Raw genomic sequence first — 26002 nt, forward strand, 5'->3', positions numbered from 1 at the left:
GAACATCTGTTTTCACGTACCCCCGTACAATCTCAGTGCTGTCTTTGGCAAGGCTCTAGCAAGGCACGTTTAACAACTTCGTTGCTAACTCGTACCTCCTGTAAGCACCACTTTGCTGGCAAGTTGAAATGACCAGCGAGAACCACCTAAATTCTGGGCGGTGTGAAAGCCACGGGCTGCACCTGGCTGCCGACGTACAAGTCGCTCGGCGGCGCTGACGCAGTTAGAGGCTGGGTCTCTGAAATTCGCGTCCTTACCGGCTCGGTGGTGCCTCTGCAGAGCAGGAGCGGCCTCTCTGCCCTCACACCCCGGCGCAGGCTGATTGTCCTCTCTGCTCTAAGGTTTTTTAGTGCCCAGTAATAAAAGTAATTCTAACGAATTAGATTTCTTGATTATTCGCGTGTGGAAAGCGCACAGCTTATTTAACTCGGCAGTGTTTTCTTAAACCTCTTCTTCCGAGAAAACACCAAGGCTCCCAATTACCTTCCCTAACAGTGCCACCAAGTGACCGGCCAGGGGAGGAGGCCGTGTCCCCCCGTGTCCCGGTTGCACACAGCCGCGTGGAAATTTGAGGCCGGTGCGCCTCCGACGCCTGCGGAACGCCCGCCTTTGCGGCCCGGCTTGGGGGGAGGTGGGCAGCATCTAGGCCTGGTGCCCCGGCAGCGCCCAGCTCTGCGCCCCCGAGCCTGCTCCTCTTCAGGACACAGCGGAATTAAAGAGGAGTATTTAAAAAAAAAAAAAAAAAAATCACGGTATTTATTAAAAGCAAGCCCCACGCAGAGCCCGGCGGGCTGGGTCTGCCCGCCGCCTAACGGTCGCCGGCGGCCCCCACCTCCTCTCCTGAGAGCGGCCGCGCCGCACGGGGGAGAGAGGGCCGGAGGGACCGGCGGCCCGCCCCTGCGTGGAAGGCGCGGTCGCTGGCAGGCGGCCGGGGCCGAGCGGTACCGCCCGGCGGGCCCGGAGCCGTCCGGGGGCGGGAAGGGCGAGGGGAGCCGGCTCCGAGCGTGGGCAGCGCATAGAGCGTCGCGGTGGAAGGGCGGCGCGCGGAGCACTTTCTGTGCCGGCGAGCCGCGAGTCTATGGTGCTGGAGGACCGCGTGCCTGGGACAGGCGTGGCCCCGCTGACGGCTCCGGCCCCGGCCCCGGTGGCGGCGCGGCGAGCACCATGCTGGCCACCCGGTAAGGCTGCCCTCGTGCCGCTTACCCCCCGCCCGCGGCGGCGGGGCCGGGGAGACGCCGCTCCCTGAGGGGAGGAGGTGGCGGTTCCCCCCGGCGGGCCCCGCGGCGCCGGGGAGGTGGGGCAGGGCCCTGGGCCGCCGCCCTACTCGGGGGTGCCGTGCCCCGACCCTCGGCCGCGGCTGCCCTGCCCGCTCCCCTGCGTGGGGCTCGGTGCGTTGGCTGGCGGGGCGATGTCAGGGCGTGGCACCCGGAGACTTCCAGCAGCGCCGCTGGCAGCGCGGGCGATGGCGTCTGGCCTTGTCCCTGGGGCCCGGCTGCGTGGGGAGCGTCTGTCGCCTGGCTCTGAGGGGCACCACGCTTGATAGATCCTGCGGGGGTGCAGGCTGGGTTGAGCGGGAAGTCATTTGCTGACTGCGCCACGAGACACGAGTTGAGTCCAGAAGCTGTATCAGTTACAGAGGGTTTTCACCATTGCCATTAATGTCATCTCTGGTGCGTGTGAGACTCTGCTGGCTTCTGAGGGGTTTTTTTGTGTGTCCCCTTTTACTGTCTTAACTAATCGTGGTGTACCTGCAGGCAAAGGAAGCTTGCGTGTACGTGGTAGGTATGTGTAGATATGTACACGAGGGACATGTACGTAGAGATGTGTACCTGGCGCTACTTTTCGCCTGGTGCCTGGGGACTTGCCTCTTTCTTTTTTAAGGTGAAACTCCTGCCTCAGCTGAAGAAAATTAAGGGACAGGTAACCCATGTTCTTTGTCAGGATAACACTGTGAACTATCATGAGGAGTTTTATTCCTGCTGACCCTCTGTGTATTTTTGTGTTACCACAGTTTTGCTTGCCTGGAGGAGTTGCACTGGCTACTACCTGGTTGAACACTTACTGAATTGCTGGGCGGATTACACTTTCTAAAGGGTTTCATGGTTCTCCCTTCTTGCTGAACAGCTAAGAGGATTATATCCTGCACTTCAGGCTTGTTCTGAGTTGCAGCAGTACTAAGCTGTGGAGGAGAAGACCAGGCTTAGCTGAATTGGACTGTGTAGGAGGCCTTGTGATATCCTTCTTGGGATATTCCATGTTCCACTGCTACGCACACCAGCCAAGTGCAGGAGAAGTGTATGGTTAGGGTCATGGATGATTTCCTAGATGGACATGGACTCTGTCTGTGTTAGGATGTCTGCAGGGTAGAAGCTGGTGTTTGGTCTAAGCTGGTTGTCACAGGGCATCTGAATAGTCAGTGAAGAGGACAGTTACCACCAGCGAATCATTCTTCCTTCCTGTTTTCAGATAAGGACAAGTATCAGTTGGAATTTCAGCTGGCTTGAACTGTTGCACTGATTGTATCTGGTACTAAAAATCAGGCTAAAAATAAGGACTGGGGTTTCTGAAGTAATCAGTGCCATTCAAAAAAGAAATCCTAAATTATTTTCATGGCTTTAGTTTTAATGACACTAAATTCTTCTGCTCTGCCTATAGGTTGTGCACCATGAGGAAGCTTCCTTCTGTTCTGGCTAGGACACTCACTTCTGGGACCAGTGGCTCCTCAGTGCTTCCTGACATGTCTGAAGGTAAAAAAATTGGCTGTACTTCGGAAGATTTAGAAATGTTTCTAAGGAATTTATTCTTTCAGATGGTGGTCCTTCATGTGTTAATATGGTTTGGATAACGGACATGGCCTTGACTGTTAGCTCATAGTGTAAGTGTTTAGGAAGTAGCAGAAAATCACTGCGTGTGTTTGGAGATTAATGGCAACAAATACACATAATCATTGAAGTTGCAGATGTAGGGGCTCGTCTGGTTCTTTAGTTCCGGAAGAGCGTGTGATTCTTTTCTGGAGGGACAACTCCTTCTCAAGTTGGCTCTAGATAGAAAGTCAACATAGTACAGACAGGTACTATGGCGACTGGAGAGAATGGCCAAGAAATGGAGGAACTGAGTGGAAAGAAGGTCTTACAGAACTTTTAATGTGTCGATACTGTTAATTTTGTAAACTTAGAGAAATCTTTTAATCAGATCAGCAGCATTGCCTCGTGAAAATGCTCTTGTCAATAGAGCTTTGTGTTGAAAGATTGTTTTAGCGCTCTAATAGTAATAAACCATAATGTTCCCATTTCAGAAGCTTTTAAAGTTTTCTTGCATTCTAATCCTATATACTGAGAAAAGGGGAAGAGGAAAAGGACTGGGGCCAGGTACAGATAATTCCTTCATGGAGTTCTGCTTGTTTCTGAGATCTTCTTTTCCCCTTTGTTCTCCAAATAGAAACCACAGGTTATCCACTAAAAGAGAAAATGAGGGTTATTTGTTGTTAGAGAACTTTTTTTTGTTATTGTTAATAAATAATTTAGGAGATTAAAGGAGAGAAGCAGGGATACAGAGTATTGCATACTTGCAAATATTACCCTGCTCTTTTATTTGGATATTTGATAATGATACTACCTAGAAGGCCAGTAAAAATAGTGAAGCAGTGAGGCCATGCTGGCCTTGCCTCTGATTTGTTTCCAAGGAATACTAATATTTTTTGGACTATAATAACTGTAAATATTTGAGATTCTGTTCCAAAATTGTAACATTTAAATAAAGTTATACAAACTTTTTCTGATATGTAAACTAGTTTCCTTTAATTTGGTATCCATGCTTTCACAAAACACCAAATACTTATTCTTACTAGATTTTCACACATTTCCTCCCAACTTTGGGTCCCAGTCTTCCATGGCTTGCCCAAAAGCTACACCAAGCAGGACTTTGGAAGTTTCTTCTGAGATAACTCTCATCCTGCTTCCTGAACAATGCCCCAGATATTCTTTCCAAAGCTGATAGCGTTTGTCAACAGTATGTGGTAGCACCAAGTTTGAAAAACTGATTGGAATTCCACCGCAAGCAGATGCTACACAGAGCCAGTAGACAAAGGAACTGGAGAGCTGGCTTTGAAGGAAAGGATGAACTCAGTTGAAAACACAAAGATACTAACTGTAAATCAGGCAACGACAGGTTGCCTACAGTTGCTTACTAAAATTAAGGAACATGTGGGTAAATGGTACTCAAGCAGGCAGAATAATCAGGTAACCCCTTAATAGATGTAATTTGCATTTTTTTTTAATTGTCACTCTAACCTGTGTTTTCCACTCCACAGGACACTTACCCATTCATGTGAATAATGGTGTGTTGTGGTAATCTGTACATATTTTAATATTTGCTATAGCACTAAACTTACTCAGCTACTGTTTTTCCTTACTTCAGCATTCATGAAAAATGAAATGCTGTTGTTCTTCTCTGTCGACTTGCTTAAAGCCTCTTGCCTTCAGTGAATGGCTCTGATCTTATGTGTGGCAATATTGTTGTACTAGATCTCTGTCAGCACGCTGTATTTCTGGTGGCGTGCTAGATAACACGTTTCTAAGAGGCTTGTGGGATACAAAATCTCTTACATAGCAACTCCTGCAGTACTTAGCTTAATTTTAGACATTTGAATCTGCATCTTTACTGAAGTCCATGCCAAGCTCTGTAGCAAACCTGGTGGTGAAACACATCCTAGCGGTCTTCCTGAACCTGGATGCAGTCTGGGGAGGCACCAGCACAAGGGGGCATGGATCTCATTGTCAGAGATGAATGCAGTGACCTGGTCCAGCTGCCCTCCTGTCCTTCGTAACAGCACAGTGAAAATAAACTCAGGCCCTGCTGCTCTGGCATTCATGATCCACTGACCACAGTTTAGGAGATACTGTGACATATGGAACATGGTAATGATGGATAAAACCCATTTGCTGTAATTGTTTTGCACATCTAAGACATTTGCCAAATGAGAAAAGAGAAAGAGTTTATGGATTTTTATGCTTAATTACTTACTTAGATTTCTGTTGTAAAATAATTAATAACTAGAAGAGCAATATAGTTTTCCCAGTGAAAAAAAGAGAAAAGTTATGTACTTAAGAGCCTGTAAAATGGACTAGATTTAGTTTGGCAAAATTTTAGAAACACTTTTACACTTAGTTTTTATTTTAACAATAAAAGGACAATGTGGTCTCAGCCTGGCAAATGTTTACCTGTGTGTCTAAAATGGAAATCAGAAGTATTAAATGGGACTAGCAGTGTACATACATGTTTGCAGGTTTGGACCCGAGATTTTTTTTCAGAGCTTTTTACCTCTTTAGAGTTGAAAGGGAAGATGAACCTAGTTTAAAGAAAGAGAAAGTGCTGTTTATTCCCCCTCCATCCCAGCACAGTCTGCACACTGTTCGAAAATCCAGGTTTTGTGTTCTAGAAGCTGTAACGGTGTTTCTGCTAACACTGTATTGATTGAATGCATGCTATGGCAGCTTCACAGGTGGAGTATGAGTAACAGGAAAGTAGTACCTATTCTGTAAATAGCCCGCTGCTTCTTAAGAAAAAAAGAATCAGACCCTCCCCCCTTCCAGAAAGAAACCCCAAACTCTAAGGTTTCCAATCAGTTTCTTTCAATTAAATTTTTTTTGTTCTTAGAATTAGTAGTGGAACTCTTCTAATTTCAAAATATGTTTTTAGCCTAATTTCGTAAAGAAATGAGGCCTAAGCAAGCTATTTTGTCTTTGTCTGCCTATCTTCTCGTCCCCCTGTTCTTCCAGAACCACCCGTTGCTTGATGTTAGCCAAAATAGATGAACACAAATCTTGAAGGGAAAAGTGTTTCCACGTGCTTTGTGAAAATTGGCTTGTGAATCAGAGGTTTGTTAGGGTGTCTGAGCTAGCGCTGGGGTCAGCCACGGACCATGGTGTTTGCTGGCAGTTGGTGAGTGACTGGGATCTATGTGCTGGCTGGAAGTCAGCCTTGCGTAGCTCCAGGCTAACCACAGCTCATGCTGGTGCTTGTCTAGAGGGCAGGCAAAACAGAAGCGTGCTGGGGGTGTAGGGACGGGAGCTGCAGGTTTTGCAGGGGAAGGAACAAGAAAGGGTAGGTTAGGGGTATGGCAGTGGTGGAGGTGTGGGGACTTGGGCAGGAAAGCAGCAGAAACTGAAATGACTGTATGGGGAGGAGGAGAGCAGAGTGGGGCAGATCTGGCTGAGAGAGGGGTGTATGATTTAAATACCTAGGAAATCAGGCTCTGCTTGCTCCAGGGTTCACAGGACAGCTTGCTGATCACTCTGAATACCCTGACCAGGCATTTAGTTTGGAATGTGCCAAGCCTGGTGATGTCTGATAACCTAAAAGTATACAGGATCAGCTTCTGAGTCACCAGCAGCCCTTCTTCTGTTTCACCGTAAAATTTGGGGGTTTTTTTGGTAGCCCTTCCTTTATCTGTCCGTAGTTATTTTGTTCTAATATTTGAACCCCCTTGTATAAAAATCTTTGTAAGTAAGCAAGGAATCCCTACTATCCAGTTCTCAACTTTCTTCTTTTCCGAGCCTGGGAATTGTTGCTGCTTGTTTTCAGATGTTTCTGAATAGCATACATTCACCTGCCTAATAGTGATGGAGTAGTTTGATAGATTTGATGGGACCTTAGCACACTTAATAGCCTCATCTGAGGAAAGAGTAGAAAAGCTGCTTATGCAGATTATTCTTGAAAATTAGGAAAAACTTATGCAGAGCTAGCATTAATTCTGATAGTGCAAACACTGCCAGAACCAATTTTATAGGCCTGTCTTCAGTGTCTTAACACTGTGTTCTCTGAGGCTGCTAAAAATTTAGGCTGAGACCCTGCTGGCAACAGGCAATCGGCTGACGTGACCTGCCCTTCATGGGTGGGATTATTTAAAAAGTACTCTCCTCATTCCCTGTCTCCCAGCTGCAGTGTTCCTTTCTACGTTCTTTTATGACTTTCTGATTTTTGTAATTTCCACAGTTTGTTTGTGTTGAGGCTGAAATATTTTCACATCAAAATTTCTGAATCTGATCTTGATCCGCTGTCTCTTTTAGTTGTTAATTAGCATTGCAGGTGTTTGATTGCATTAACAAACACTTGAGATGCATTCTTTGTTGGCTGTACACAGTAAGCTACAGAATCATGTTACTCAACCCCCATTATTGTGATATGCCTACTAACAGCATCAGTGAATTTGGCCAAACTTCTGTTTCTGGGCTGCTATTTGCATGAATTTGCTTAATTTTCCTGTTCTGGGATGAGGATCGTGCCTTTTAGCACCAGGCAACCTCACGTTCATCACCTGCAGAACTAAGCTTGATTTGCTTTGATTTTTTTTTTTTTTTCAGTGCGGAGCAGATTGAGGGATATAGTGGGAGCATCTACCAACTGGAGGTACAGTGTACATTGAATGTATTTTACTTTATTTGTGAAACCCAGGGAGAGCTCAGGGTTGTGGTGGTGAAAGTTAATGATGTTAGCTTGCTGATTGGGGAAGAAAAAAGATCCAAGCTAAAAAGTAATGCAGACAAGGTTTCTGAATTGTTACTTTGTGGACCACAGACTTCTGAGATTTCTCTTGCAGAAGATCTTTAGCACCAAAGGAACAAAATACGTGATCTTGATGCCTACAAGATTCTCCCATTAGCTTTGAATCTGATGGAAGTTTAAGAGCTGTAGAGTCTGACTGGCTCTAAACTGACAGTTTTAAGAGCTGTAGAGTATGTTGCTGTTACCTCTTGACTTATCTGTTGGTGGATTACTCACATGGTGGATTTATCCTGCGCTGGATTCAGAGGCAACTGAGCTGGTTCAGCATGAAGCAGGCTGCATTATGAATGGCCTGGCAGCACCCATGTCACTTCGGAAAATTGTCAGCTTGAGGTCTGTGTCTCCTTAGTCAGGAGCATTTTGGGCATTTCTTTTCTCCACTGTAACTTAATTTTAGATTAATTTACATACAATTTAAATCATTGATGTTTTGGCTTTATGCAGGTTACCCTCCTCCCCCTCCATTATGTTGAATAATCCAGAGTTGACTTTAATCCTCTACTATTAACAATCCTGAATAAGCCAGTATAGCAGTCTCGGGAAATTACATATTGCTGTTTGGTTGGTTCCATATTTATTGTATTGATTGTTGATTTTCTTATGGCTGTGTTTGCTGAGCTTTTGTTTCACACTTTGGGCACTGATGGGGAAGTGGAGAGGCCTGTCTGGATGGAGTGTCTCATGTCCAGGCCTTCTGACTAGGTTTGTCTAAACAGGCTTGTAGGCACGCTAAAGAAAATGCCTGAATCTGGGAAGCTGATTTTTGCTTGGTAATACTAGTAGCTAAGCATGAGGGGGCTTGAAATTTTTGGTAGGTCAGCTGAAAAGGGCTCTAGAAGTTGATTTTTAAAAAAGCCTTTCCTGCAGCCCAGAATGGCTGGGGAGGAATCACGCCATATGGAAATACCATCCAAGCATCAAGATTTGAGAGGGCTCTAGTGAAATCTGATCTTCCATCTGTTTCTTTTCTCCCACTGCCCCCACCCTGGAAGGAGAGCAGACTGAAGTCAGGATCACCACAGCAGTGTTTTTCTTAGATAGGTACGTCTCTCGTGCTGTATAAAATACAGCAGAAATGGTTTGCAGAGTACTGTATACTTCAACTACCATGAAGAAGTAAAGCTGGGGAGCCCATAGCTGGGAGTGCTTGCAAATGATGGGTTTAATATAGGGAGGTTTGGAGGACATGGATCATGTAGCCTTTGAGAACCCACTTTTCAAATGGAGTGACAAAGAGTTGATACACATGGAGACTGAACAGCCAGTGCTTTAATCAAGTTAGACCACAGAATGACTAAAGAGGACAAACCTAAGAGAATAGCTTAATAGGGGTCCCAAAATGGGAACAAGGAAAGGACTGATGCACATACATCTGGATTGCTGGGAGAGGGGAAGAGATGGATGTTGGAGGAACACCTTCGGCCATTAATTTTGCTGAAAGGAAACCTTGGTTCGTGATTTCTCTTGTAAAAGCCAGTGGCATTTTGTATTAGAAAGAAATGTCTTGCTTATATCTTTATTCTGGTTTTGTACTTAAATTGTAATTAAAGCTATTAATCTGTTCATTGCTAATTATAGTCTAGACAGGGTTGTGGCCATTTCAGAACTAAATAATGTCATTTCTCAGAATATTTAGGGCAGGTATTAGGTAATACTTAGATGAAGTTATTGTTACTGTATGACTGGTACTGCAGTGTGTAACAGTATTTATCTGTTGAAAAATGTTATTGCCTTGAGCCTACTACTTCCGTATATTGAAGAGTACATTCTGAAGCTGAAGTCAAGAAGAGTTCTGCTGCTGACCTCAGAGGAGCCAGGGTGGGACTGGTGAAAACAGAATATAGTTAAATTTTTATTGTTTGGTTTCTCTGTGTTTGTAGATGAAATTCTGATTTACTCTCTGATTAACTTCTCTTAAACCTTTCACTGAAAAACCTTGGAAACAAATCTTTTAAAAAGCATGAAGGTGCATCATCTTGGACATTGCGTCTTTCCTTAGACATTTAGTAAATTCTATTTCTATGCAGTGGCATAACTGTAAACATTAACCCTCTGGAGGAGGCTGTTACCTTTCTGTTTTCTCTGAACTCTGCAGTAGTCATGTTGCCCAGATGAGGTAAACCATATGCCTTTGTGCCTCTCCTCTTCCAAAAATAAAACTCAAGCCAAAAAAGCCTTCATCTTAAATGGCTAATACCCAGAATTCATCCAAAGTCAAAACTTAAGACATATTTTCTTTTTGGTGAAAAGGTTCTTTCTGTTGTGTTCTTTAAGATTTTTAAAAATTGGTTTTGTTAAACACAATGGCACTCAGATCTCAGCAATGCAGCATGCACAACTGAATGAATGGCACATATCCACAAGTTTAAAATGAAGTTTGGTTACTTAGTGTTTTATGCCTTCTCTTGCTCTATGAAATGGATTCATGGTTTTGCATACTCCTTGGCTTTATACCAGAACTGTTGCATGTTTAACCCTTAGGTTTTTAATGCTTTGTTGTTGATTCTAGGGATGTTACAAAATACTTGCTTTATTCAGTCAGGTTGCACTTTTAAGGGGAGGGAACATTGGAGGAACAGATAAGAGAGAATGTTGGGCAAGATTGTTATATCTTGTAGATACCTGTGCAAGGAACCGAGTTGGTAGATTGGAAAGAAGTGACAGTAAGTTGGCGCTCACTCCCTTGTGAGAGTTGCAACCCCTCTGCCTTGGTGGTGCTGGAAAAGCAGCTCTGAAGGTGTAGTGCTCACTTTTCTGTATTATTTCTTTCTATAACTTTCCTGTATAGTCGTAAGATGACTGGGTAGGAAGAGAGAGAGAGAGAGAAACAGATTAATTTTCCCTTTCTTTTAGCTTGCTGATCAAGTGTATGCTGTATGAACTGATGCTGTAAAGGCAGAAGTCACCTGTGGGTGACAGCAAGTCTTAGCAGATTAGTTCTCTTTGTCATTAGTACTAACCAACATCTGCTTTACTCCTTGGGAGAGACTGTAAGTTGACAGTCAGTCCTTTAAAATTGGCACTGTAGGAAGAATTGTGATACAGTAGCTATGGAAGACAGGAATATGCACAAAACCTCATAGGTTAAATTATGTCTGATTTGTTCTTTTCAAGGGGAACTATTTTGGTAGCAATCAGAATTAGATAAATTTTGTTCATCTCTTTAGTGCAAAGTATGTGCTTGCCACTTGTACACAAAACTATTTAAAAGTTTTCTGCAGTAGTCTTGCTTAGCACATCTCATGTGCATTTCACTTTCTTTTCAAGGCACGCTTATTGTCTTGCTATTTTTACTACTTTTTTGTTTTCATTTTTATAATCTCCAATGTGACATCTTTTAGCTAGGGTTGCAGTTCTGTTGTCATACTCCAGACGGAGTGGTTTTTTTTTTCTCACCAGGGATCATGTGCAAGCAATGCAAGAAAGAAAAGCTCTTCATACTTTACTGGCGAAACGGCAGGAGGATCTCCCTCCTAGGAGAATGAAGGATAGCTACTTGGAAGTTATTCTGCCTCTAGGAAGTCAACCTGAAATAAGAGAAAAGTACTTGAACGTACATAACAGTGTAAGGTAACAAAGCAGCCATGTTACATATACAGGAAAGTGTTAACTTTCATTTGCTATGGATGTAGGTATTTAATTGTCAAAAAACCATATCTTACAGGTTTGGAAGGATACTTGAAGATCTTGACAGTTTAGGAGGTATGTATCTATGCCCTTGTAAAGAATGCACAAGTAATGAAGACAAAGTGAGTTTGAGTACTGTTGAGCACTGTTTGGTATGATATAGTATGACCTCAGGGAGGAAATCACATCAATGCACTATCTCAAAGGGGAAGGAAAAAAAGAAAAGATACTGATGCTGAAAGAGAAGGAAGGATGATAAAGAACAGACAGAGGCAAAATTGCACAACTTCAGCTTCTTGCCTCTGCCAATTTTGTAAAGGACCAGCTACAAGAATAATTTACTGAGAAATGATCCTAGATTATGAATCTGCATTGAGTGTTAAATCAGATAAAATTTGCAGAGCGTGCTATTTCAAAATAAAACATATGATTTTTCTCTTTGAAAAAAACCAAACCAACACAAAACCCAACAGATAGTGAGGTGCAAATATTTTAATCTTCCCTTTGGGGAGAAGAAAGTATAATCTAGAAAGAACAGAATGTATCCATTGAGAACAAATGAAAAACACTCAGTATAGATTCTTGGGTTCTGTCTCCAAATTGATATTAAGGGTAAAAACAACTCAGTTGTTTCATAAGTTAGCTTTCTTAATTTTTTTTCTCCTTTTCATTTATTCATGGTCTTTAAAAGTTCAAGATCTTGGACTTCTGTTTTGCAGCTAAAATAAGTGCTAGGTTGTTAATGTAACTTGGAGATACTTGTCTCTTAAAATGTCACTGGGTGACTTCTTTCTTCATCAAAGTTCTGTAGCTGGTTGGGAGCATTTTGATGGAGGTTTTTGATGAAGAATAACTGCTTATTAAGGAAAGTTCTGAATGGAACAGGTTTTTTTGGCAGGCAAGAAAGACATTCTGTGGGTCCAGATGGGCAAAATTGAAGAAGGCAGAGAAACAAGTGAATGCATGTCACCTATCTATCAAGGTAGACAAAATAGCTAGAAGATTTATATTTCTTCCTGCGATGTGGAAGATAGTGGCTTCAGTACCTTTCCTGAATTAGAAAAGGAGACTTGAAACGATTGGCTACCCTCCATTGGCAGATGAGATGAGCCTGCTTTTCATTCTGTGCCTTGTTTATTTTCCCTTGAAATCTGTGAAGATTAGGTTTTTCCTGTTGCAGCACAGAATGTCTTTGCCTTGTTTGTAGTCATACTGGGCTTCAGTCAGTTCCACTGGGGATGTATCATTTTGGGTTAATCAAGATTCTCTCCCAATTACATGATATTCAGGATGGTGGTCAGCAGTTTTCACAGGAAAATGTACTATTTAATTCCCGCCCCTTCCCCCCCAGTATATTCTGTGATCTCGGCAGATGTACTGCATAAAGGTCTGATCAACTTTAGTTTTTTGTCTTTGGCAATAGGATTCAGATAAATCCCCTTCAGACTCATACTAATCATATTGATGGCATGAGTTCATAGGCATAACAGTTTTTTAGAATTGTGACTTCAGTAATTTTAGGGAAAAAAAATTCTTAGATTATCTGGAAGGACAGAGATCTTCTTTCTCTTTTATCTCATTAAGTACAAGCAGATACTTTTGATTATGGAAATCTGTGTTGAGTGAGAATCATGTGAGTACTAGGAAAAAAAAAAATCTTTGCAGCCTTGTATTAGTCTAAGGAGTCTGTTTACTTGGATGTGCTCTTATGAGCAGAGCTAATTAATTTAAATAGTGGTTTGGCTAGTAGTAATTACAGTGTGATAAATACCTCTGACTATGCTTTCATGCCTGTAAGGCACAGTTTATCTAATCTGCACCTCTTTAAAGGAATCAGTATTTGAAAATAAGTCCTCAGATAGCATGTATCCTTGGTCAACCTGCATGAAATCAAAATAGAAGGTAGGAAGGATCTGAGACAGTGGGCTGCAGGGGTGGAGGGAAGAGATGATGTGGGATTGGAAGTGGAGCGATGGGTTGATTTAAAGTGCTCAGCTAAATTTCTCTTTGTAGTAAGTAAATATGCATATAACTGAGACAGCTGCTGAATCACTGTTTTCTTTATAGCAATCCTGTAAGTTACATACATGAAATGTGGAAGTCATGTGCACTTCTATAATCTGATACTTTAGTTTGTGTTTTGCAGGTACTTCTCGTGCTTCACAAAGATGGTTTTGATCTGCTGCATTGAAGTTTTTGTTAAAGAGCTGACCCTGTTTTTGGTCTCTCCACAGTCCTTATTTGCTACACTCACACCAAGCAGGAAATGCAGCCAAGGTCTCCCTTATCAATAGTTACAGCTCTGGTGGATAAAATCAGTAAGTGGCAATTTGGTCAGTAGAAATGGTTTCATCTGTTTGTCTTACTCTTTCAGCAGCTACTGCCTTCCCGTGGTTGTTACTGAGGATACCTTCTTCCCTCTCCTGTTCAGTTCACTTCATCTTGTTTTGGCTTTGAACTCCGAGCACTGTGGCTTTTGTTGAAGGGAGGAGAGAAGAGGGTTTTGTAGATGCTTTTCAGCATTTCGTATTTCCCTTCCCTTCAAAATACAACTTTCATGCTTCCTGTACTTCTGTGTTTGGTTTTATTTTGGCACGTGAGTTTCTTAGCTTCATTATTGAACAGCGTTTGTTCTGGTGGAGTTGGACCTTGCTTGTGTTGCGCGTTCTGCCGAACACCTCCATGAGTCTGCCATCCGTCTGCCACCTATATGCCTGCTTCCTCCTTCTGTTCTGGCTTTACAAGTCTGATAAGGCAGAAACTGCAGGCTAGCTGTGTGGTCCCCTGCAACAACTGTCTTTTCTGGGTTGTCTTTGCATGTGTTGCCACTTGCAGAACACAAAAAGGTCTTAGAGAATCCAGTCTTTCTAATATTACATGTGAGTGATCTGTCTCCAGTAACCTCTAATGTTTATCTTGTAGATTTGTGTAAGAAGATTATATATCCAGACTGTGACATCAAATTCACAGGCAATGTTTCTTGGGTTGGGAGGACCTCAATGGAAGTGAAGATGCACATGCTGCAGGTTAGTTTCTGTGACTTCTCTCCATTTTATGACAGGCATGGGGTGCTTCAGGGGCAATTCTGGATGATGACATTAGCAATCTAAAGTGTATTTTCCAGAATAACTGTCTTTGAAGGGCTTGAGACAGCCCTAGTGTTTCAAGACCAAGACGACATCCAATAGTCTCGGTGCAGCAAGATACTCTGTTGCTGATCTTTCTTTCAAGACATGCATTTTTCTTAACCAGCATTTTGTAATTAAATTGCAACACAGTACTCCTACAGAAAAAATAGGTGGCTGTGCTCTGCATGTTCTTAAATAAGTTTCTCCCCGCTTTTGAAAAACTTTGTTTTCCTTATACCTTTGCATTTTACAGATTTATAAATTTTAATGTTGGTATTCAGATTCAGTATTAAATTGTATCTCTTGTGTTCATCTTATCTACTGTGTAGCATAATTTTTGTAATAAGTTATTAAATACTAAATAATAGAAAATAAATTAAATGAAGGGTGTAGCTAGGCTACACTAGGCTGGAACCAAAAGGAGTATTAATAATTCAATTAAAAATCCTTAATATTTCTATTGAATATTTACTGTCAATTCATTAGTTAACTGAAACATTAATTCAGTTATTTAATTATTTAGAGTGACAAAGATACGCTATAAACACTTAAGTGGTATTAGTGGCTATAATTCAGATAAGCAGGTAAATATTTTTTTTTATTCAGTTGGTTTCCTTAAGTAAAGTCTCTGTAGAAGATTATGTTACACCTTTCCTCGCGGTGCTGGTATTAGTGGCAATTTGGTATTAGCAAAAAAATGTTGTTTTGGCATTTCTCAGAATAAAGGGTAAGTGGGTCCTTTTACAATGCCTGTGTTGATTTTCTCCCCTCCCAGCTGAAAGTAGTAGTTAATAAGCATTCCCTGCTTAATGTTTACATTGCAGAATTCCTGAAACTAGAGTTTTAGTTTGTGTTATTTCCTTCTCTTTGACCTATTGTGAGAGATCTTGGAAGGGATGACAAAATGTGAAAGTAAACAACATTAACAGTGTGATGGCATAGTTGATGTCAACTGAATAGCTTGCTAAGCACATTTACAATTTTAGAGTTTAAAAATATAATTGTTTCCTGTCTCTCTTAGCTACATGATGGTGATTACAGCCCTGTGTTAGATGCAACCTTTGTCATGGTGGCCCGGGATCCAGAGAATAAACGGTAATTTGTAGGACAGGAAAATAGTTTTCAGACTCCTGCTATGGTGAAAATAGCAAACATGGCAGCTTGCTATGTATGTGTAGAAGCCATATAGTGTAGGTGATAAATAAATGACATAGTCAATGTTTTCTGCTGGCAAGTGTTATTTTCCTGTGGCAAGCTTCAGAGCATTGATTTCAGCAGTCAGATGATACCAGGAATTGCTGTTAGTCTTGGGATCTGACCCTTTTTGTTAACAGATTTTCCCTGTGTTTGAATGACTGGCCTGATGAACACAGAATTGAATGAGTGTGCTAGAAACCCACCTGCATTGTAGCAGTTGTTAGAATTAATTGCCTTCTTGCCATTAAAACAGAAAAGATTTAATTTCAATGGTTAAATAGTCTTTGAGTGAATAATGCCATTAATACCCTGATAGACACGATAGGTGTCATCAGAATAATTAGGCCTAAAACCTGCTTATGTAAGTAACATGGAACTGATAAGTATTCCCACAGAACTTAAAAAAAAAAAAAAAAAAAAAGTCTTATTTTTCTGGTTTTACTCTCTCTGTAATTCCTTAGTCATTAAACTAACAGGCTGCTAAGTTTCAGTTTTGGTTTATGACTCCAGTACCAGAAAAATTGGTTGTATTTCTTACTTCTTTCTTGTATAGCCTGCAAAAGTAATAAACAATTTTCTGTTTCTAACTAGTTTAAATAATTGCCTGTATTTAATGAAGGGGTTTTGCTTGACACAATTATTTAGTCCTGATAACGTTAGAAGTAGTTACTAGGTTGGTTTCCTTCAGATTTATGAGATTTTTTTAGAACCCATTAACATACTATACATTTAAAAAAACCCTTATATTTATGGTTCCCTTTTTAAGGACTTACTTTGCAAAAGAATTACATCAAATCTGATGTAATTATACACTATCAGATTGACTGAGGACAAGCGTACGTGGACTTGTGCAGATAGATACAAACTTCAGTGGCTGCTCTTCAAGTCAGCTGGCCACAAGCCAGATGTGTTTTGGAAGCATTTTGTTCATATAAGGAAGGTATTTATTCTGTGTGAGGTAGAAAGCTCTCAGAGAGGTACAGGGTACGTTAGGTTGGTTATAGTGCCAGAGAAACATGGTTGTGTGGCTTTTGGACCATAGCAAACTTGCATCTCAGCAGCTTGGGGCTTGGACAGGAGAGCTGATGTAGATGTGTCTTGAGCTGAGGAGAGGGAGAATGAGCTCTGTGATGGAGAAGGAGCTGGTGTGTCTCCAAAATCCAGAGCTTTAGCAAACCAGGAAAGAGCAGTTTGTTCCAAGCGAAAAGCTCCTCTCTGCATGCCTCTTGTCACCAGCCCAACTAAAGGCTTGGGGTAGAGCTGAACTGTTGAGCAAAAATAGTACTTGGAAAAATAATAATTGGAAATTATGGGGAAGAATGGCTCTTGAAAATAAACATTTACCTTGCCTTGTGAAAAGAAATAATTAAATCTTACATAATTAGGTTAGAGTAAACTTACTTGTGCAGTAAAGTAAACATCCAAATTTGTACTCAGGGCAGCCTCATATCATCTTTTTAAGTAGTACATGTGGTAAACAGCTTTTGGCAGTTGATAAGGCTGTCATGGGGACATGCAGATTATAAGAACACTTGCTAGCTACGGCACTGTGCTCTTTCTATTCCAGGAGGAATGATACCGTTCAAGTTTTGTGTATCTGTTTTAGACTATCCTAGATGATCACATCTTTGTTTGCTGAGTTTCTAAGCAGCTCTCTGCTTGAATAATCTTCATTATAATCTGTGGGTACAGTTTCAGCTCTTTAAGAAGCATAGATGCATTGCTTACTCTTTCTCAATTATACTAGATAGTGGTTGGATCACTTAACTGCTTCTTCAGAGTTAAAGCTAATATGATACTCTCTTGGCAGCTGCCACATAACCTGAAGTGTATGTCTTTTCATCTTGTGCCATGTATGTAAGGAGACATGGAAGACTGTTATAATGTATTCACAGGACAAATTATTATAATGTTTGTAACTTCAAAAAAATTCCTGTCCATAGGCCAGCATTTGTTAATCCACTCGTTCCTGAGACCCCTGAGGAAGAAGAAATCTTCAAGCAAGGGGAATGTATGTCATACTTCCTGGTAGTATGCACATCTGCCTCAGGCTCAACTTAATAGCCGGAAGGAAGTAGGCTTCAGAAGTTCTGCTGCTTAGAAATGCTCCTAATTAGTTTAAAATCAGATTTTTGTTCTGTCTCGTGTGTCAGTAGTGTAAGAGAATTTAAAAGCCTGCTATCACATTCTTGGAAACACTTTGGCTAAACGGATAGACAAGGGCACTCCTAATGTGCTCTGCACCCCCCCTAGACTTCTCTGTTTGCAGGATGCTTGCTCCACTTCAGACCTGAGTGCAGCACAGGCTTTCCTAATGCTCTGGCTGATCAGTTACCCCCATGGTGGGTCTGCTGGGTGCATCACAGCTCCTTACCTGGCTGGGTGCCCATGTTCCTTTGGAAAGAAACTCAGAAGGGGGAGAGCAGGGGAAGCAGTGTGTAGCTCCGTCTTCTTTTGTTTCAAGCCAGAATTTTAAAGCAGAGAATTAGAGAAACATTAAAGACTGAATAAATTGAACAGAAGATCTTTTAAGCTAAAATTTCCGTCATTGTGGCCTATGGTAATGCGCTCTATCATAAATTTGCGTTCTTGTGCCATTGGCAAAACCTGAAGAAGACTGTTCTGTTTCTTGTTCGATATGTTTTTCTGTACTTTGAGGGGAATACTTAAGTTTTCTGTAGGAATGGTGGGTGAGTATCATAGTATATGTATAAAAGGCTTTCATCACATTGGTGAGGTAACAGTGAACTTCTGCCTTATTTCTTTTTTGATGCAGTCAATTCTAAAAGCCAAATTTCTGTTTGAATCGATGGGATTGTGAAGTTACAGCTTTTAGCTTGGGGCGGGGCGGGGCGGGGGGGGGGGGTGGGTGGGAGAAAAGAGACAGCTGATTCCAGGTTAAAGTCTTCAGAGCCAAGCCAAATGTTGTTTTGTTTTTTTCTTTGAACTCTAAAATGATTTTTTTTTTTTTAATGTTTAGTGAACAAGCTGAAGAGGATTGATTTCAGCACTGCTTCCTTACTGAAAATGGCTCCCACGGCAGAAGAAAGAAACATTGTTCATGACATATTCCTTAATACATTGGACACAAGGCAAGAAGGGGAGGGGTGGAGGAGAACTGAAGTCTTATGAAAGAGAAAAGTAATGTGCCTTTTGAGTAGGTGCTTGTAAGAGGGTAGTCTGGAATAAACGCACACATTTTGTTTTCCCATTTCACCATTTAAATTCTGTGGCATTTTATTTGAAACACATGTACAAACTTTAATGTGACATCTGCATCTCTTAAAAGAGTCTTCTGTCGTTAAAGAGTTTTAGCTGTGCCAAGATGGTGAAAGCAACAGTTTAAGCACAAAGAGCTGAGCAAGCTGTTAGGAATAATCTTGAGGAAAAAGGTTAATGATGTTTAACCAATTAAGGGAGTGGAATGGTTTTGCAGCCATGTGACTTGCACAGTCTAAGAGTTTTCTGCCGTGATATCTAGAAAAAAACCTGTGAGGGCAGGAGTTTGCCATATTTTGACCAGGTAACCTTGCAATGTATTTTAAATATAATACCTGACGACATTATATGACGGAGACTGTTGTTGGCATACTTCTCTTATACTTGAGATTTGCGTGAAATCGTCCAATGCCAATGGTGATAGAACAATGCCTAATGACATCAGTGCAATGTTGTATTTGTGGATAATTTATGATTTCTATACCTTACTAAGATTATACAATTGTTATTTTCAAAGCTGTTTACTAAAGCGAGACACACTTTCCCTTAAAATTAGCAGATGTATTTTGTACACGTTCTGTCTGGATTTGAAACACTCAGACCGTCTGCGTGTTTGATGTTGAATTACTCTGTTAGCTCATTGTGTGCTTTTAATTCATATTATGACTTAAAAAACAGAGTAAGGCTTTTCTGACAAACTGTGTGCTTTGTGGTTGTGATTCATCTTTTCTTTCATGTACCTTTCTTGAGCTTATTTATTCACATAAGCTTGAACATTAGCAGAAGTTTTCGAAAGATCAGGACTGTAGGCTTATTGCAGTAACAAATCAAAGTATCACTTTAGATAAGGCTTCAAGGTCAGTTGGAACAGCTTTTAGTGATAGCATTTCTGGTTTCTTGGTTTTTTTGGTGTGTGTGTGTGGGGTGGTTTGGGGTTTTTTTTGTGGTTTTTTTTTTTTTTTTGTGTGTGTGTCTGCATTTGCTTTTTGTGCATTTTTGACTTGCTGAATTCTGCTAATGTGGGCTATAAAGTTTATTTTCTCTTCTGAAGGACAGTGAGTTTCCGGAGTCGTAAGCTACCACCCAATTCAGTGTGGATGGAAGATGCAAAGCTGAAAGGCCTACAGATTTGCCATCCTCAGGTATTTTGAAAAATATTAATGAATTACAGAACTTATGAATTGTCTTGTAACACTAGTCAATCCATTATTTTGTTTCAGTTCTGCAGTCCTTGCAATGTATTTAGATCTTTAGTTTCTTTTGCCATTTTTCTATTATCTGTATGGATTGCCACTTCAAAATAGAAGATTTTTAATAACTTTGTTTTCTTACCAGACTATTCATTTTGTGTAAAGAAATTCCTTTGCAAAGTGTTTAAGTTAGGCTTCTGGTTGCTGACGCAATTTTGAGTTTTTATCTTATGTTGTCAAATGAGTCTGATGAGCTCCTGTTAAGTTCACTTGCCTCAGCCATTTGGACTTTTGCATGTGTATTTCAGTAGTGCTTTTTATACATTCAGATGCTGAAGTCCTGTTAAATACTGTGAACTGAAGTGCAGACTTCAACACAGTGCTTTGAAAAGAATATATGTAATATAGCAGTTTGATTTTTTGTTTCTACATACAGGAACGGAACATCTTCAATAGGATATTCGGGGGTTTTCTCATGAGAAAGGCATTTGAACTGGGATGGGCAACTGCTTGCAGCTATGGGTGAGTTGTAGACCTGCAATATTTATATAATCCAGAGCACTGCACACATATACATAGGGCAGGAAGCCAAGGTAACCAACCTAATGACAATCTGAGTAGGAAAGAACTAGTAGAATCTTGCAGTATTAGTGCACAGCACTATTTTACTTAGAGCATCTGTTGTGTTTACAGAGAGGTTTGCATCTTGCTCCTTGGAGCTTGGTTTTTAAGCATTACATGTCAAGATACAAAATACATCCTTTTTCTGTTTTCTTTTATCTTACCAAGCTATTGAGATTGACTTTTGAAGATACATTTTCTTTCTAACCATATAAAATAGACATTCTATCAAATAAATACGGCATTTTTTCATTCCATACACAAGAGGAATGGTTTCTGAACTTCTTCTAGTAACTGCTTGTGCTTAGAAAGTGTGACTGAGGTCATCACCCCGCAAAGATCTCTACATAAGTTTCATGCAGCATGCACAGCCTGATTAAAAGTGAAATGTTTTATGTCAGTGCTTGGAAAACTCAGGCTTAAGCAATGATGGCATGAACATTGCCTAGCAAGTGTTAAGTCGTAAGATACAATAATGATGCAATAATGTGTCCTTAGAGAGTGTGTTGTTTTATGCGTGAGAGGTTTCCTCCAGTTATTTTTGTGTTGGGTGATGACATAATTCTTTAGCGCTTCCTGTGGCCTGTGTTTAAGAGAGACACCTATTTTCTAGTAACCCTTCATTAAAATGCTGACAATGAAATATTTTAATTTGCTCCAAACACCCTTGTTATTCTTGAGAAGAAATTTCTCTTTTTCTTGCTCAGGGGTTCCAGACCTTTTATCGTATCCGTTGATGATATCATGTTTCAGAGGCCAGTTGAGGTTGGATCCTTATTACTGCTTTCTGGACAGGTAGGAGTTGATTCCTTTTTGAAAAGGAGAAAAACTTATGTTTGCTGTAGTCACTGTTAATCACTGATAACGAACAGTGCATTATGAGAGCGTGTGACTTTTCTCGTTAAACAGTGCAATGAAGTCTGTTACAGTTTTTCAGTGCCAGTGATAAATTACAAACTGTAACTCTTATCTTAACTGCGTAGGTCTGTTACACAGAAAAAAACTACATCCAGGTTCGAGTACACAGTGAGGTTTATGATGCAGATACCAGGGAGCACCAGACTACCAATATCTTCCATTTTACATTTATGTCAGAAAATGAGGTCCCACGGGTTGTCCCCAAAACTTACGGAGGCAAGTATGCAATTAATGCATTGTCATCATAACTCTGTAGACAAGACAGCTTTCTTTCTGTTGGAACGTTGGTCATTTTAGTAGGTGAACTATTGGCATTTGAAGAATTTAACAGGATTTCATGGCAAATCACGTTTATTTTATGCTTTGATGACAGTGTGGATGGCTTCTTAATTTTACCATTCTGTGTAGTTGCCCAGCATTGATACTAAGTTACTAACGTGGTTCTCTCTTTTCTCCACCTTATTTCAGAGTCCATGTTGTATTTAGATGGGAAGCGACACTTTGCTGCAATCATGAAAGAAATCTGACACGCACTGAATGCTGCATCAGCAGTGTAGCAGCACGCTGTCTCGGAAAGAGTTGTCGCCAGAGATAGCTAACAGACAGGTGCTTGCAATACTAAAAAAACCTCACCCCAAAACAAAACTTCAAACCAAACCCAAACCCCACAACAAAAAATACCTTTTTAGTGCTATTTATGTATTTGCATATACTTGGACTTCTTATTCTCTGCTACTAGGATTTGTTGAAATCTACTTTTGCATGCTGATGCTAGGAAAAAAGGCTGAAAAAATACAATCCTAAGCGTTAGATAGCTTATCTTTGTCTGCTTTGAGAGATCTCATTATGACTGTTGCTGTCTTGTCACCATCTGCCTTCTTTTCCTTAGTAGCTCCCCTTTGTGTTTCCCTGTTAAGGGATAGAAGTTCTATCAGAAAAACGTGTGCAATAAGTAGATACACACAGACGAAGCCATTTGACTTACATTCTCGTGTAAATTAGGTTTAGGGTCTTATTTTTTTTTTTAACAAGGACACGTGCATCTGGGCAGCAGCATAAGCTCAGAAGTTACTGGTGTGTGCAAAATGTAAAGCAGGTGTTTCCCATCAGCTGGGAGTTTACAAGGTTTTTGCAGCTTCTGTTTTGGAAGGTTTCATGTTCCCTTGGGAGGAAACTGATTTTTGCAGTGAAATGAGGTGGCCAGATGGTCTCTTCTGGCATTCTGTTTGTGTACAGACAGTCCTTGCCAGCCTCTTCTAACTTTCTTTTTTTTTTTTGGCTATAACTGTAAGTGAGTTCCTTAATGAATTACTTCTTATGGCCTGTAGAGTAGAGATCTGATTGGTGAGATTGGGTGGGACTGGGAAATGGCATTGTAGAGCAGAATGTTTTGGTTTGTTAGGGATTGGGAGCAGGAAAGGTAAAATGCTGCCAAAATGGTAATGGTTATGTTTGATGCTGGAGTTAGGGGTGCAGAGAATCTGTGTTGAGCAGCTCCCAAGTCAGGTCCTGAATGGTGGGAGGATTTTTATCCCACTGAGGGGTGGTACAGCTAGGGGACAGCCTCCTCATCTGGATTATTTGTCTCGTTCCTTGGTAGACAGTGATGAAATATGAGTATTGCACAGCTTTAAAGGTTGTCAAGTTTACCTGTGAAGGACAGCATAATTCTCCACCACAGAGGGGACACCACGGTTGACATATCTATGGCATATAGGTAACAGGACGAAAGTACTTGATACTGAAGTGCTTCTGATGTAGTAGAGAAAGTTTTAATAATCTCCAATATCGGGTAGATAAAGCCCAACATTCTGAAATTAGGAAGATGAGTGGATGGGAGGCATCAACTTTTAGCAGTGAGGTTGATTAGTCACAAGCACAAAATGGGACCTCTGATACCTTCAAATCAAGACTGATATCCTGTCTGATCAAGACACCCAAAGAGGAGTAGTTGTGTTCAATGGTAGGTTAAATGGATGAAATATGATGTCTTATATAATACATGAGAACAGACTCTGGCTTCCCTGCTAGGTTTAAAATCTTTTGAAACCAGGAAGCAGCAAGTAGAAATTATGTGAATCGGCACAGATGCATGAAACAGGTTGATTAAAATAAAGCAACGTGTTGAAATTTTATTTCTGAGTAAGAAAGTTTGAGAAATTCACAATTAGGACCAGCTTCCTTTGGTGCTAGGATAGCATGAAGTTCATGGCTCCTAACAGCTGATTGCTATTCATGTGAGGAGAGCGAGCATTGTAATAACCAGCATGTTACACATCAGCCTTTCCTTTCTAGGATTTGGCTATCTGTATTTCTAAGTTAGATAGCTTTCCAGTGGAGGCACAGGGGCGTTGCCTGATCCAGATCAGATTCATGCATTGCAGTGATAGTAAGCTCTTGGTTCCTTACGTAGAGTTTCTTTCTTCAGCCACGCTCCAGTGCTGGTTCAGCTGTATGATGTTATGATCTTTTTCTTTAATGGTTATGACACTGTGGATATGTATTGTATTTTCTGTTTTTCTCCTTTTTAAAACTCTTTGGAAGCTGAATATATTTGACTGACTACACAAATAACTGAAATTCTATCCCAGCTTCTTCCCCCCTTGCTGCATGGATCACTGTTGGCTATTAAAAAATAGGTAGGACGGCAGGAAGTGGAGGGATCTATTTCAGAACTATGTATTACTCCTGATTATCTGCAGGTTTTTATCATTGACCCAGTGGTCCTACCTGGGTCACTTTTGTATAACATTTGTAAGTTAAGGGGTACCAAGTTCCGCCTCTGCTGCTTTTTCAGCTGTATTTAAATATGAATTTATCATCATTTCTAAATTCAACCTTTGGGAAGGGATTGGAGAGGAGAAAAAGAGGTAGTAGAGTAGGGAGCAAGGCATCACATCAAAACCTCTGGACACAGTGAAGAAAATGGATCCCACAGAAGAAGACTTAGAAGAATTAGTGTGTTTTCAAAGTTCATGCTAACTTAATCACGTACCACAATCATAGTAGTTATAGAAATGTATGTACAGTCATACAGAATGTATGTGTGTGTATATATGTATGTAAAAGATACAAAATATATGTAGTAATAAACAGAAAGACATAGAATATGTGCTCACATATTTTTTACTTGGAGAAGGTAACTCCAAGTTGTCACCCTTTCTGATAATAGGCTAAATCTGTCTGTGTTCAAGGGTATTATTTATGCACGTCACTGTATACCTCTGTGTGTGAGATAAAATTGTTCTCGGATCTCACATTCAGAATTAAAATATTTTAACATTAGTAATTAATGTTGAGTTTATATTGCAACTTAATGACCAAGCCCTCACTGCTCTAAGTGACTAAGCATTACCACACAAGCCTAAAGGTATTGGTAGAAAACCTTTTTATTTATAGTGAACCTATCTGTGTAATTGGCTGTGGCTCTGTAGTGGGAAGTAAATGTCTCTGTGCCCATCGCATCTTGGAATACAGTGAGGAGGAGGAAGTCTGTGGTAGCTGGAGTGCCTCCCCTAACCCTCTCAGTAGTTAATGGTGATATAAAAGGAGATTTCTGTGGGACTGGTTGAGCTCGGTGCCTGAAAAAGCGCTTTAAATGTTTTTTATTTTTCTGTGTTAAAAAAAAAAAAATATTAAAATTACTTACTCAAACTTACTGTAACAGCTTCTGGTAGCCCTTCTTCAAACAGGCACGATTCCCTTGCAGCCATGTCGTGGTGTACAGCATTCTGGGAAGAAGCTTGCTGGAGCTGGTACAGCACGGGCCACTGAGTGAGGGTATAGTTCAGGAACTTGCTCTAAACTTTCTGCACGCTTAATTGGTTTTACTGCACGTTCAGTCCAGCCTTTGTCTGGTGACAGATCTGTTTAATTGCTGGTCCTCCTCTGAATGCATTTTTAACTAGGTGTGGGAGAGACTACTTCTTCACGGGCTAGGCACTAGCTAACAGGAAAATAAAAGGGTAAGTATTCAGCTTTCATGAAAGAGAAACTGGGGACCTCTTTTGTGGAAGGTATAGTTGGATGACGATACCTGCATAGAAAATATACTGGGGCACTTGCCCTGACAGCAGGGGATCCTCGTCCTTGCAGGCCTCCAGTCCACGAGGCTGGAGGCACTTCTGGGCATTGGCTGCTCCTTACTCTTTTATGTTCTGTTACGCAGCAGAAATGGGAGATTTCTGGAGGAGGGGAGCATGGCTCTGGGGACTGGTGCTTGGGGCACTCAGAAAGGACAGCAGTAGGGGTTCTGGTCCCTGCTCACAGCATCGCTTTACTTTATCTGGTAACTGTTCAGCAGAAAATTCAGGTGTGGTCCTGCAGCAGGGACCAGGCCCCTGGGCCCCCTGTGTCCGCCAGGCTGGTGGGGAGCCTATGAGGGGGTCATCTCCAGAATTAAATGCTGCTAAAAGTGAGTTTCTTCTTAGAGGCATCGCAGGTAGGCTAGCGCCAGGGCTCAGCCCTGCAGGAGAGGCAGGGCTGGCTGCCTGGGGAAGGCAGAACTTTCTCAGAGTGTCCGGGGGTGGTGGGGCAGCA

The 26002-nt window shown here is 41.2% G+C and overlaps 1 protein-coding gene across 1 annotated transcript; it reads left to right on the plus strand.

Annotated features, from left to right (window-relative positions):
• Nucleotides 1-894: 894 nt before the first annotated feature.
• Nucleotides 895-25086, plus strand: ACOT9 (acyl-CoA thioesterase 9). Its single transcript, XM_075521156.1, has 16 exons — nt 895-1178; nt 2656-2747; nt 4310-4336; nt 7362-7407; nt 10963-11133; nt 11228-11265; nt 13425-13508; nt 14113-14216; nt 15340-15413; nt 17459-17526; nt 18496-18607; nt 19786-19876; nt 20361-20446; nt 21253-21340; nt 21529-21679; nt 21932-25086. Exons 1-16 carry the CDS (start codon nt 1165-1167, stop codon nt 21988-21990), a joined length of 1305 nt encoding a protein of 434 aa, XP_075377271.1. The 5' UTR covers nt 895-1164; the 3' UTR covers nt 21991-25086.
• The last annotated feature ends 916 nt before the right edge of the window (nt 25087-26002 follow it).

This window comes from Mycteria americana, chromosome 1 (assembly GCF_035582795.1).
Source record: "Mycteria americana isolate JAX WOST 10 ecotype Jacksonville Zoo and Gardens chromosome 1, USCA_MyAme_1.0, whole genome shotgun sequence".
NCBI lineage: Eukaryota > Metazoa > Chordata > Aves > Ciconiiformes > Ciconiidae > Mycteria > Mycteria americana.